At 45.8% G+C, this 12,448-nt stretch overlaps 2 protein-coding genes across 4 annotated transcripts in view; one reads left to right on the top strand and one right to left on the bottom strand.

Moving 5' to 3' along the window:
• Window positions 1-8,324, bottom strand: part of LOC144598841 (lysosome membrane protein 2-like) — a 29,344-nt gene extending 21,020 nt beyond the window's left edge. Inside the window, exons 1-3 of the mRNA XM_078409339.1 lie at window positions 8,058-8,324; window positions 4,550-4,707; window positions 3,326-3,470 (exon numbers count right to left, since the gene is read on the bottom strand). Coding sequence (XP_078265465.1) covers window positions 3,326-3,470; window positions 4,550-4,707; window positions 8,058-8,180 — 426 coding nt within the window. The 5' untranslated portion in view covers window positions 8,181-8,324. The remainder of the gene's footprint in view (window positions 1-3,325; window positions 3,471-4,549; window positions 4,708-8,057) is intronic.
• Window positions 8,325-9,683: 1,359 nt separating this feature from the next.
• LOC144598840 (phosphorylase b kinase regulatory subunit alpha, liver isoform-like) overlaps window positions 9,684-12,448 on the top strand; it is a 74,373-nt gene continuing 71,608 nt past the window's right edge. The window contains exons 1-2 of one of the 3 annotated variants that reach the window (XM_078409338.1): window positions 9,684-9,866; window positions 10,896-11,354. In XM_078409338.1, coding sequence (XP_078265464.1) covers window positions 11,277-11,354 — 78 coding nt within the window. In that variant the 5' untranslated portion in view covers window positions 9,684-9,866; window positions 10,896-11,276. Of the gene's footprint in view, window positions 9,867-9,894; window positions 10,159-10,540; window positions 10,562-10,895; window positions 11,355-12,448 lie in introns of those variants that run through there. The other 2 variants (XM_078409335.1, XM_078409337.1) reach the window with 2 other exon arrangements.

Here is a 12,448-nt window from a genome sequence, read left to right as displayed (position 1 = left end):
GGAGGGCAGGCAATGAAGTGGCAGATGGAATACAACATAGCAAAATATGCAGTCATGCACTTTGGTAGTAGGAATAAACGCATTAACTATTTTCTAAATGGGGAGAGGATTCAGTAGTCGGAGGTGGAAAGGGACTTGGGAGTGCTGGTGCAGGATTCCCAAAGGTTAATTTGTAAATTGAATATGCAGTGAGGAAGGCAAACGAATGTTAGCATTCATTTTGAGAAGACTGGAATATAAAAGCAGAGATGTAATGCTGAGGCTTTATAAGGCGCTAGTCAGACCGCATTTGGAGTATTGTGAGCAGTTTTGGGCCCCACATCTGAGGAGGGATGTGTTGGCATAGGAGAGGGTCCAGAGGAGGTTTACGAGAATTATCCTGGGGATGAGTGGGTTAACATATGATGAGCGTTCGACAGCTCTGGGCCTGCACTCGCTGGAGTTTTGAAGGATGAGGGAGGACTTCATTGAAACTTACTGGGTAGTGAAAGGCCTAGAAAGACTGGATGTGGAGAGGATGTTTCCACTAGTGGGAGAATCTAGGACTAGAGGGCGCAGGCTTAAAATAAAAGGACGTACCTTTAAAAAGGAGATGAAGTGGAATTTATTTAGCCAGAGTGTGGTGAATCTGTGGAATTCATAGCCACAGATGACTGTCATCGAGTATTTTTAAAGCGGAGAATGACGCATTATTGATTAGTAAGGGTGTCCAAAGTTACAGGGAGAAGGCAGGACAATACGGTGGCGAGGGAAAGATAGATCAGCCATATATGAATGGCAGAGTTGACTCAATGGCCTAATTCTGATCCTATGATTACTTATGAAGTTTATTGTCTTCGGCACAAGTACTGTGAGTTACAGGTACAGTGATAATCCTGCTCTCCGTAGCATCATGGGCATATAGACAACACAGAAGAACACACATTGTAAGTATATCTGTGAGGCAATAAAAGGAAAAAGACTGCGAAAAAACAATCATTTAAATGAAAATATACAATTAAAAACAAATCCACAGTAGTGCAAGAGGTTGAGTTATTGTGCACCGTTTTCCTCTATCAAGATAGAATTAGGGTTTTGCTGTTTGGTTTAAGGACCTATATTGATTAAAAGATACCATATGGAAACAGGCTCTTCAGCCCACCAGGTCCACGGTGACCTTCAATCTCCCGTTCACACTAGTTCTCTGTTAGAACATAGAACAGTACAGCACAAGAACAGGCCGTTCGGCACACAAGGTCTGTGCAGTGCATCATGCCAACCAAGACCATCTTTTATCTACCTGCACATAATCCATATCGTCCCATTCCCTGTATATCCACATGCCTATCCAAAAGCCTCTTGAATGCCGCTATCGTACCACCAAACCTGGCATCAGGTTCCTGGAACTCATCTCCCTGGTAAAAAGGTTGCCCCACACATCTCCTTTAAACTTTGCCCATCTCACCTTAAAGCTACGCCTCTCGTATTTAATTTTTCCATCCTAGGAACAAGGTTCTGACTGTCCACCCTATTATGCCTCTCATCATTTTATATACTCCTATCAAGTCTCCTCGCAACTTCCGACGTTCCAGAGAAAACAATCCAAGTCTGTCCAACCTCTCCCTGTAGATAATACCGCCTAGTCCAGGCAATATTCGCATAAACCTCCTCTCCAAAGCCTTCACATCCTTCCTGTAATGGGGATCCAGAACTGCACACAATATTCCAAATGTGGCCTAACCAACGTCCTACAAAGATATATCTTCTTTAGTCAGAGGGTGGTGAATCTATGGAATTCTTTGCCACAGAAGGCTGTGGAGGGCATCAGTGGATATATTTAAGGCAGAGATAGATTCTTGATTAGTATGGGTGTCAGAGGTTGTGGGGAGATGGCAGGAGAATGGGGTTGGGAGGGAAAGATAGGTCAGCCATGATTGAATGGCGGAGTAGACTTGATGGGCCGAATGGCCTAATTCTGCTCCTTTCACTTATGATCTAATGATCATCACCTCCAGACTCTTATACTCAATGCCCTGACCTATGAAGGCAAGCGTACCATAACTTTTTAACCACTCTATCTACATGTGTTGCCACTTTCAGGGAGCTGTGGACTTAGAACACAAGATCCCTCTGCACATCAATGCCGTTGACTGTCATGACATTAATTGTATATTTTCCCCTTACATGTGACCTCCCAAAGTGCAACACCTTGCACTTGCTCAGATTAAAGTCCATTTACCATTTCTCCGCCCTTTTCTGCAGCTGATCTATATTCTGAAGTATACGTTGACAGCCTTCCTCACGGTCCATGACTCCGGCAATCATGGTGCCATCTGCAAACTTACTAACCAACTCATCTGCGTTTATGTCCAAGTTATTTATATATATATCACAAACAGCAGATGTCCCTGCAGAGCTTCACTGGTCACAGACCTCCAGACTGATTGTTCTAGAGAAGCAGCTGTTCCTGAACCTGGTGATGTGGGACTTCAGACTTCTGTACCAAATGCCTGGTGTTAGTAGTGAGACGAGAGCATGGAGATGGTGGGGATCTTTGATGATAGAAGCTGTCTGGGGTGGCGCAATGGCGTAGCTGCTAGAGCTGATGCTCACAGTTCCAGAGACCCCGGTTCGATTCTGATCTCGACTGCTGACAGTGTGAAGTTTGCATGTTCTACTTGTGATCTCTTGGCTTTCCTCTGGGTGCTCCAGTTTACTCCCACATCCCAAAGATGAGCTGGTTAATAGACCTCTGTAAATTGCCTCTAGTGTCTAGGAGGTGGATGCAAAAGTGGCATAACATAGAACTAGTGTGATCGATGGTACACATGGACTCGGTGGGCCAAAGGGCATGTTTACATGGTGTATCTTTTCATCATTAAATTCAATAAATTCTTGAGGCCATGCCTCATGTAGATACTTTCGATGGTCAAGTCAAGTCAAGTCAAGTCAATTTTATTTGTATAGCACATTTAAAAACAACCCACGTTGACCAAAGTGCTGTACATCTGATTAGGTACTAAGGAAAAAAAAATGAAACATACAGTAGCACGCAAACAGTTCACAGCGCCTCCTCAATGAGCCTCAAACGCTAGGGAGTAGAAATAGGTTTTGAGCCTGGACTTAAAGGAGTCGATGGAGGAGGCAGTTCTGATGGGGAGAGGGATGCTGTTCCACAGTGGGATGGTGGAAGGGCTGTGGAGAGTCTACCATTCTCTGTAGCCCTTGATGTTCCTGTGCATTGGAATTGCAGTACCAGACCATGATGTAATCAGTCAGGATATTATCCACAATGCAGTAGATTATTATTACACAAGTTTAATATATAAAGAAAATGTATACTTACAACAAATGGAATGTTGACTGTTGTAATGAGATCGACTCTGGGGTCACCTACTGACATATTTGGTTGGAATACAAAGCTTTTCTGCGTAGTAGCAGATATTGTGGCGTTGTCATATAGAAACACATTAGACCTCTGCCTGTGCTCCCTGTTTAAAACAAGATTGTTTGGGGGCTATTAGGAGGTGCCCTCTTCTATAAATCCATATCATGACATCCAACTCTTATACTCAATGATAGATACAAAAAGCTGTAGCAACTCAGCGGGTCAGGCAGCATCTTTGGAGAAAAGGAATAGGCACGTTTCAGGTCAAGACCCTTCTTCATATTGAGTCAGGGGAAAGGGAAAGAAGTTTATACTCAATGCCCTGACTTATGAAGGCAAGCACACCAAGTTGCTAGGACTCAGGGTCTGAGCTATAGTGAGCGGTTGGGCAGGCTAGGACATTACTTCTTGGAGCGCAGGAGGATGAGGAATGGTCTTATAGAGGTGTATAAGATCATGAGGGGAATAGATAGGATATACAGTATCTGTACAGTCTTTTTTTCCCAGAGTAGGGAATAGAGGACCAGAGGTCATACAGTTAAGGATGACATGAAGTATTTAATAGGAACCCCAGGGGCAACTTTTTCACATAGACAGTGGTGGGTATATCGTAGAGACTGCCAGAGTACGTAGTTGAGGCAGGTACTATAACAACATTTGAAAGACACTTGGACAGCCACATGGATAAGAAAGGTTTAGAGGGATATGGGCCAAAAGCAGGCAGATGGAACTAATGTAGATGGGGTATCTTGGTCAGCATAAGTAAGTCAGGCTGAGGGACTGTTTCCATGCTGCATGACTCTATGATATATGCCTTCTTTACCAGTCTATCTACATATATTGCCTCTTTCAGGGAGCTATGGATTTGGACCCCAATGTCCCTCAGTACATCAAGTTGATTGTGCTGGTTACTGCTTCCATTAAGCCATTTCCTCTCATCCTGTTTGGTTTCATCTCTCTGTTCTGCACATCCCACTCCACCTTTTCTCCTATCGAAAGCTAACTTGCATCTCTCTCTTTCCCACTGCTGATGAAGGTAGAAAACAGCATTGACTGTTTCTCTTTCCATTGATGCTGTCTGACCTGCTGAGTGTTTTCAGCGTTTTGCTGTATTCATTTCAGATTTCCAGTATCTAGTGTTTCAGTTATTTTGAGTTTCATCACCAATGACTGTAATCTTACTTGTATGTGTAGGGTCCAACTTCCCTCACGATGGCTTGCTTGCCCTGAAGTATGTCCTCTGAGTTTTCGATATGGAAGAGGAAGAACTGCATGTAGACAGGCACAGGAGGGTCCTTCCAGTTCTTTAATGCCTCACTGTTCAACTTCAGCTTTGTATGCTGCAGAGATAGGTTGAGAAATGTCACAAAACTGAACAATTGTGATCATCAATTGAGGGCTAACCAAGTATGATTTTTTTAATACAAGATTTTGTCAACTATTCTGATTGTAGCCTGAAATGTTATGGCAGCACTGTGGTGTAGATGGTAGAGCTCCAGTAACCCAGGTTGCGGGGGCTGTGCGTGTCGTTTGCCTCGGTAGGGGTCGAGCTGCCTGTCCGTGGGTGCGGGGGGAAGAGAGGGGAGGTTTTGTTGCCTCCATCACAGTGAGGGGGTGTTTGGAGTCACTGTGATGGATGTTTGTGTTGGGGTCGGGTGTCCTGTGTTCTTTTCTTTTTTGCTGTGTCTTGTGTCTGCTGAAATTTCGTTCGGTATTTATACTGAATGACAATAAAGTGTTGTTATGTTGTTATGTTATGTTATTGTGACCTGGTGCTGCCTGTGTGGAGTTTGCATATTCTCCCTGTGACCGTATGAACGCTTTGGTTTCCTCCCACGACCAAAGACACGAGGGTTATTATGTTGACTGACCACTGGAAATTGGCCCCAGTGTGTGGGTCAGGAGTAGAATCTGGGGGTTGATGAGAATGTGGAACAAGTAAAAAAAAGGACTAGTTTAAATGGTAGTTCAGCATGAACTTGATGGGCCAAACAGCCTCTTTTTATGCTATATCTGTCTATGACTATGATTCTCCTAGTTAATGGGACAGAATAATTAAAGCCACAAACATCCACACAATTATCTCAATCTCTTGCCCCCAAAAGTATCCACAAGGAGACCATATGAACCATGGATATAATGTAATGTCACTGATACTGCATTGATGCTTTCAAGAGAGAGCTAGGTAGAGCTCTTAAAGATAGCGGAGTCAGGGGGTATGGGGAGAAGGCAGGAACGGGGTACTGATTGAGAATGATCAGCCATGATCACATTGAAAAGTGGTGCTGGCTCGAAGGGCTGAATGGCCTATTCCTGCACCTGTTGTCTATTGTCTATTGATTACTTGAGTTTCCTGACAATATCAATGAACAGGAAATTTGGGCCTGTCCTGTAACATGCAGCTGATGGACTCGACCTTGCTGATTAAAGATTGGCTGAAGAAATTTATTTTGAGTTTATTACTATCTTTACAGCTTCTGTTCAAAAATGTAGTGTACTAAGCTTAGAAAAGGCTGCTGTAAGCAAAATTTTCATTGTACCTACACCTCACTATACTAATGCATATGATAATAAACTTAACGACTTGATTTGATTGCAGCACATTACTTTACTAGTTTAGTTTGGTTTAGTTTATTGTCACGTGTACCGAGGTACAGTGAAAATCTTCCTTGTTGCGGGCTATCCGGTCAGCGGAAAGACTATACATGATTAAAATCAAGCCATCCAGTGTTCAGATACAGGATAAAGGGGATGATGTTCAGTGCAAGATAAAGTCCAGTAAAGTCCGATTAAAGATAGTCCGAGGGTCTCCAATGAGGGTAGATCGTATGCAAATTGAAACTGCAAAACCACACATTTGATCATTTAAGTTCAAATTTTTGCAACTACAATGACTGCTAAATTTGAATTACATTTTACGACATGGGAAGATTAGACTATTGATCAAATGTGACATCTACAGGGGAGAAATCAAAAAGTTTAAATCCTTTGATCGTTTTTCCAGAATTGAGCAGAACTCCCAGCTGCAGTGTGAAATACTTCCAAAGCTGATTTAAAATAATTTGTTCCTAACTTATGAGCTTCAAGTTATTGTAAATATTTTGTTTCAGTGATTTACCACCGAGGTCCTTTGAACTTTGCATTTATTATCTTTGCTTTATGTGATATGTTGATTATTAACAAAACCTACTGAACTTACTTAGTGTAAGAAATCCATAGCAAATTGTCTAGTAAGTCGAGGAATAACTGGGAATACCTTCCCATTCAGAACATCCCAAGAAGGTGAGTTAGGAGCTGAGATTAGCGCTGATATCCAAGTATGAGGTGGTGTGACCTTACTCCCAATGAGTGTGTCCTGCCCGTCATTTGGTGGTTCCGAATCGGCTGATCCACAGGGGTCGGACCACCTCCAGAGATAACGAAGCTGGCGGAGGAGAGGTGATGGAGCTCCTGATACAATACCACATTCCAATGGTGGGACACAGTGCCAAGGTGGACAGGTACTCGGATGGGATAGGTTTCGAGGGATATGGGCCAAATGCAGGCAGGTGGGACTAATATAGATGGGGCATTTGGACAGCATGGGCAAGTTGGGCTGAAAGGCCTGATTCATGCTGTATGACACAATGACTATTGCTCTAAGGTCAGTACAGTAACTGAAGTTCGTGAGGCAAGTGGGCTGGGGCCAATTAGCTTGGTCTGGGGCCAGTTAGGAATGGAAATACCAATATTCCAAGTGTGGGTGAATAAACGATTAATATCAAAGTAAAAACCTCATCTCAGCTCGCATCTCAACCATCTGCTTCCTAAAACAGAATCCTCCACTTCCTCACTCTCCACTTCCTTCCCCTCTTTACTTCTACCTCTCCTCTCCCCTTCAATTCTCCCTCTCCTCCCACTTTCTTTTGCCCATACCTTCCCATTCCTTTCTTCAGACTCCCCTCCTGTCTCTTCCCTCCGCTCTCCCTTTTTCCCTCCTCTCTTTCCTCTCCCCTTTCCCTTCCTCCTTGCACCGCGTCTCCCCCTCCATTTTCTTCTTCCCTTGACTCTCCTGTACCCTTATGGCACTCATACATCTCCCTCTGTTGCATGTTCCGAACAGCACTCCTGCAGCTCCCACCTTCCTACACTGACCACACATTACACTGAAGAAGGGGGTCTCGATCTGAAACATCACCTATTCCTTTTCTCCTGAGATGCTGCCTGACCCGCTGAGTTACTCCAGCCTTTTGTGATACCTTCGATTTGTACCAGCATCTGCAGTTATTTCCCTACACATTACACACTGAGTTTTTCAGCAGCAACTGCATTAGTTAACCACAGCAGCCATGTTCTCAAAACAGCTCGCCAGGCTGTTATCTACACTCCCCCTTCCTCCATGTAGGCAGCAGTTGGGCAAAACACAAGGCCACAGGCAGATATGAGACAAGCCAGGTCATCTTCACAAAGTCCGAACGTTCTATTAGAAACTGTGGGAACCTGAAAGACCTGCCAAACAGATACTTTCACCAGCCATAAACCTCCCTGATTAATCTTTCAAAGTCACCTCTGCTAAACCCACTTTGACAAACAGGATAACAGTAAATCTCCTCATGTGAAATATATTCTTAGTTTCACATCATTATATGCAAATTAATTTAGCAAACATTTGTAAGATGTCTTAATCATAAACTATTCTTCTGTTTCTTACCTCTTTGATCTGGTCTTCCACTATATTCTTAAGAACATCTTTGACAGTCAACACCACAAATGTAATGAAGCAGCCCAAAGCAAACACACCAATCACAGCAATTTTGTTTCGTAAGTGGGTCATAGTGTCCACAAAAAAACCCCAATTAAATAGGAACGACAAGGTACTGCTGCTGACTAACTAACAGGGTACATGAAGCTTGTTCACTCGCTACGGGAATGGATCAACAAGGTAGAGGTACACTTTGTGTACCGTAGCTTTTGGGACCTGCTGAACTCAAAAATGTGTTGGCTGTCTCAGTCTTACTGGCTGACCAAGGTCCAGTCACAGGGCAAATAATCTCAGTGCCAAAGTTCGATTTACATGGAAACAAAAAAAGGTTCAAGCTCCAGCTTCTAAGCAGAGGAATCTAGAAATTAGGAGCATAAATTAGGTCTTTCAGCCCTCCCATTTTACCCTGTCCCCCTCTGCCCTTGATCCTTCAGTAATATATCTAATTCCTTCTTGAATACAGTTAATGACTTGACGTCAACTGTTTTTAGTGGGGGAGAATTCCAGAGTTTTAACATAGAACAGTACAGCACAGGTATGTCTCCTGCGACCCACAACGTTTGTGACAAACAATGATGTCAAGTTAAACTGATCTCATTTGCCCGTGCATGATCCATATCCTTCAATTCCTTGCATTTTCATGTGCCTATCTAAAAGCCTCTTAATAGCCACTATCGTATCTGCCTCCACCACCACCCTTGACAATCTGTTCCACGCACACTCTACTTTCTGGGTAAATACTTGGCCCACACATCTTCCTTAAACTTTCCCCTTCTCACCAAATGGCTATGTTCTCCAGCGTTGGACATTTCCACCTCAGGAAAAAGGTTCTATCTACGCCTCTTATAATTTAATGTATTTCTAACAAGTCTTTCCAGAGAAAATAGTGGAAGTCTGACTTATTCCTGCAGCTGAAACCCTCCAATCCAGGCAGCATTCTGGTAAACTTCCTAGTCTACACAACTTTCCTGTAATGGGGCCACAGGAACTGCACGCAATACTCCAAATGAGATCGAACCAAAGTGCTCTAGAGCTGCATCATGACTTTCTGACTCGTATACTAATGAACCAAGCGTACTACACACCTTCTTTACCACCCACTTTATTTGTGCTGCCACCTACAGTGAGCTATGAACTTGGACTCCAAGATCCCTCTGTACTTCACCGCTGTTAAGGGTCTTGCCATTAACTGCATACTTTCCCCTTACATTCAACCTCCCAAAGTGCAACACCTCACACTTGCTTGGGTTAAACTCCATCTGCCATTTCTCTGCCCATTTCTACAGCTGATCTAGATCTCTGAATCTTCTGACAGTGCACCTCATAGTGCACCTGCAACTCCTCCAATTTTGGTGTCATCAGCAAACTTACTCACCAACCCATCTACATTTACAACTATATAGGTGCAAAAATTTGAGCTCCAGCGCAGAAAGATAGATGAAGGCAGGGCTGTAGATGTTGTCTTCCTGCACGTCAGTAAGGCCAAAGGTTAGAGCATGAAAGATCCAAGGCAAGCTGGACAATTAGATCAGAAAAGGCCAGCATGCTGGTAGCGCCGGTGTCTCAGAGCCTGGGCATTTTGTGCTCATCTTGGCTCGAGAAGACGAAGGGCAAAAACAAGTTGAGTTTATTGTCATATGTACAAGTACAACGAAAATATCACATGCACGTTGACTCAGACAGCACGCAAAAAACATAAAAGATGCCTAAATTGCATATAAATTCTGCCAGATAGAAAAAGAAAAAAGTGTACAAAAAGTAAGACATTCGTGCAAAACATAATTTAAAAACCACACCCGTGGTCGTGCAAGAGTCTAGGGTGCTCGTAGGGCTGGCTGCAAGAGCTGGGAATCCTAAAGTAACGCAGGATGTCCATCGGATATCTGCAGTGCTTCGCCTGCATCTATCTCAGCTCCCAGCTGCCCTGTGCGAGGGGAGGAGGAGGAGGGGGGTCACGATCTGCAGGACGGTTCCCTCCCGACGACAGATGCGGGGCCGCAGCTGCTGAGACGGCCGGCGGGCGCTGCATCATCAGTCGGCGGCTGCACAGGTACCCGAGCTCGTGGGCCTCGCTGCCCCAATCCCCGGGGCCGGGTCAGGTCTGCACTGCACTGCGCTGGACTGGTCAGGCAGGCAGGCACTGCTCGGCCGCTGGCCCGGGGCTGCAGAGGCAGCGGGGCGGGGAGGGAGGGAGGGAGGGCGGAGAGACCGGGCCACAGTCCGCGGCTGCACAGAGAAGCGAACGCGGAAAAGCCCGGTGCTTGTGAGCCGAGCCGTCTCTCGGTGTTGTCCTTGCACTGAGTTGGGCTGTATGAGTGAGTGCGTGTTGTCTGACCGTATGTGTGTCATTGAGTGCATGCTTGGCTCTCAGCCTGAGAGTGTACGTGCGAGTGTGTGTCCGCATCTGCGTCGCTCTCTGAGCTGAGTGAGTGAGGGTCGAGTGTGCAGACTCTGTGAGTGCACACGACTGTCCGAGGGTCTGGGTGTACATGTCTCCGATGGTGTGTGTCTCTCTGAGTGTGCAAGTCTCGTTCTAAGGCTTTGAATGTAGAAAACAAAGAACTACAGATGCTGGTTAATACACAAAAGGACACAAAGTGCCGGAGTAACTCAGCAGGCCAGACTGCATCTCTGGAGAACAGATAGGTGACGTTTCAGTTGGAGTGTTCCTGGCTGCTCCCCAAAGATGCTGCCAAACCAGCTGATTTACTCTGTGTCCCATTGTGAGGCTCGGAATGTGTGTGCTCATACCATTGTTTTGGATAACATTGAGCTCTTTGTCGACAGGTTGTACTTACTTGCCTATTCTAGAAGCTGAGACTCCCAGACACTCCACTGATCATTCTGATTAACAGGCAGCTCTGTCGGTCTACACCCATTGCTGCTGGTGAATAGAAGGCATCCCTGGACTATGCAGGTTACGGCTGGATAACGCTGGTTACAATTGGACTTCGATGATTAATGCTGGACTTCGCTGGTTTCGAGTGATCAATATTGGGGATAACTGGTCTACGCAGTTTACACCTAGTCCATCACGGCACCTCTGGTCTACATTGGTTTCTGCTGGCCAATAACTGGCATTGCTCGTCTCCACTAGGTACCACTAGTTACCGTTGGTCAATGATAGGCACTGCTGTCCATGTTTAGTGCTGGTCAGCACTGGTCAGCATGAGGAGCAGGAGTAACTCTGGCGTCCGCTTGGATGGGTACGCAAGGATGGTGCAGCGAACCATCTTATGCCACCAGGTAATTCTGGCTTTTTATTAATGTTTGTCAAGGGAGCAAATAGATGTGAGACAACAAAGTGATATTAATTTTCGTTTCAGAGAGGTTGAGGGGCCAGGGTCTGATTCCTGTCATTTACATTGGCATTGCACATGGAGTTGTATACTACTTGGTCATTGTTACTGAGAAGCAGGGTTGTTGGGGCACGATCGTGATGTCAGGGGCAGTCAGTGCAGCTGGGAAGGAGGTGGTGAAACAGCGAGAGCTCAGCTCTGGGGAGGAGAGTATTAAAATGCACGTAACTTCCTGCTTCTTGTAACACTATTGATAACAATCCCAAAGGCACACAAAAAATTGTTAGTAGAACACAAAGTCCTGGAGTAACTAAGAAAGATTCTGTGTCTACAAAAATTGTTAGTGTCGTTGGACATAATCAAAATCAAATTCACATTTATGTTAGGCCTGTCGCAGCCGGCGGCAGCCACTCTTGTCCCTGGTCTGCGCTTTGGCTCGGCTGGTCTGGTGGCCACTCTGGGCTGCGGCTCGGCTAGACCAGGCTCCGCTCTGGCCTGCGACTCGGCTAGACCAGGCTCCGCTCTGGGCTGCGGCTCGGCTAGACCAGGCTCCGCTCTGGGCTCCAGTCTGGGCCAGGGATGGTCTGGGCTCCAGTCTGGTGGCCGCTCTGGGCAGCGGCTCGGCTAGACCAGGCTCCGCTCTGGGCAGCGGCTCGGCTAGACCAGGCTCCGCTCTGGGCTCTAGTCTGGGCCGAGGACGGTCTGGGCTCCACTGGTGGCCGCTCTGGGCTGCGGCTCGGCCACTGTGGGCTCTGGTGTGGACCGGGGACGGTCTTAGCCTCCGCTCTGGTTTGGGCTCTGGCTTGACCAGCCTGGGGGCTGCTTTGGACTCCAGTCTGGGCTCCGATGGCCATTGTGTCATGGACACAGTGGAGTTGACAAAGAGGTCGCAATAAGAGGATCAATTAATAGTCATTTCCTGCGTATCACAGTGTCCCAAGGTCATTCTGCTGAGAAACAGTCTCCAAAATTTGCAGCACTTTGGGCGGCACAGTGGCATAGCTGCTGCCTCACAGCACCAGAGACCCGGGTTCAATCCCG

The sequence above is a fragment of the Rhinoraja longicauda genome, chromosome 12 (genome assembly GCF_053455715.1).
Source record: "Rhinoraja longicauda isolate Sanriku21f chromosome 12, sRhiLon1.1, whole genome shotgun sequence".
Taxonomy (NCBI): domain Eukaryota; kingdom Metazoa; phylum Chordata; class Chondrichthyes; order Rajiformes; family Arhynchobatidae; genus Rhinoraja; species Rhinoraja longicauda.
The sequence above is the reverse complement of the archived record's forward strand: the minus strand, read 5'-3'. Positions and strand labels throughout refer to the sequence as shown.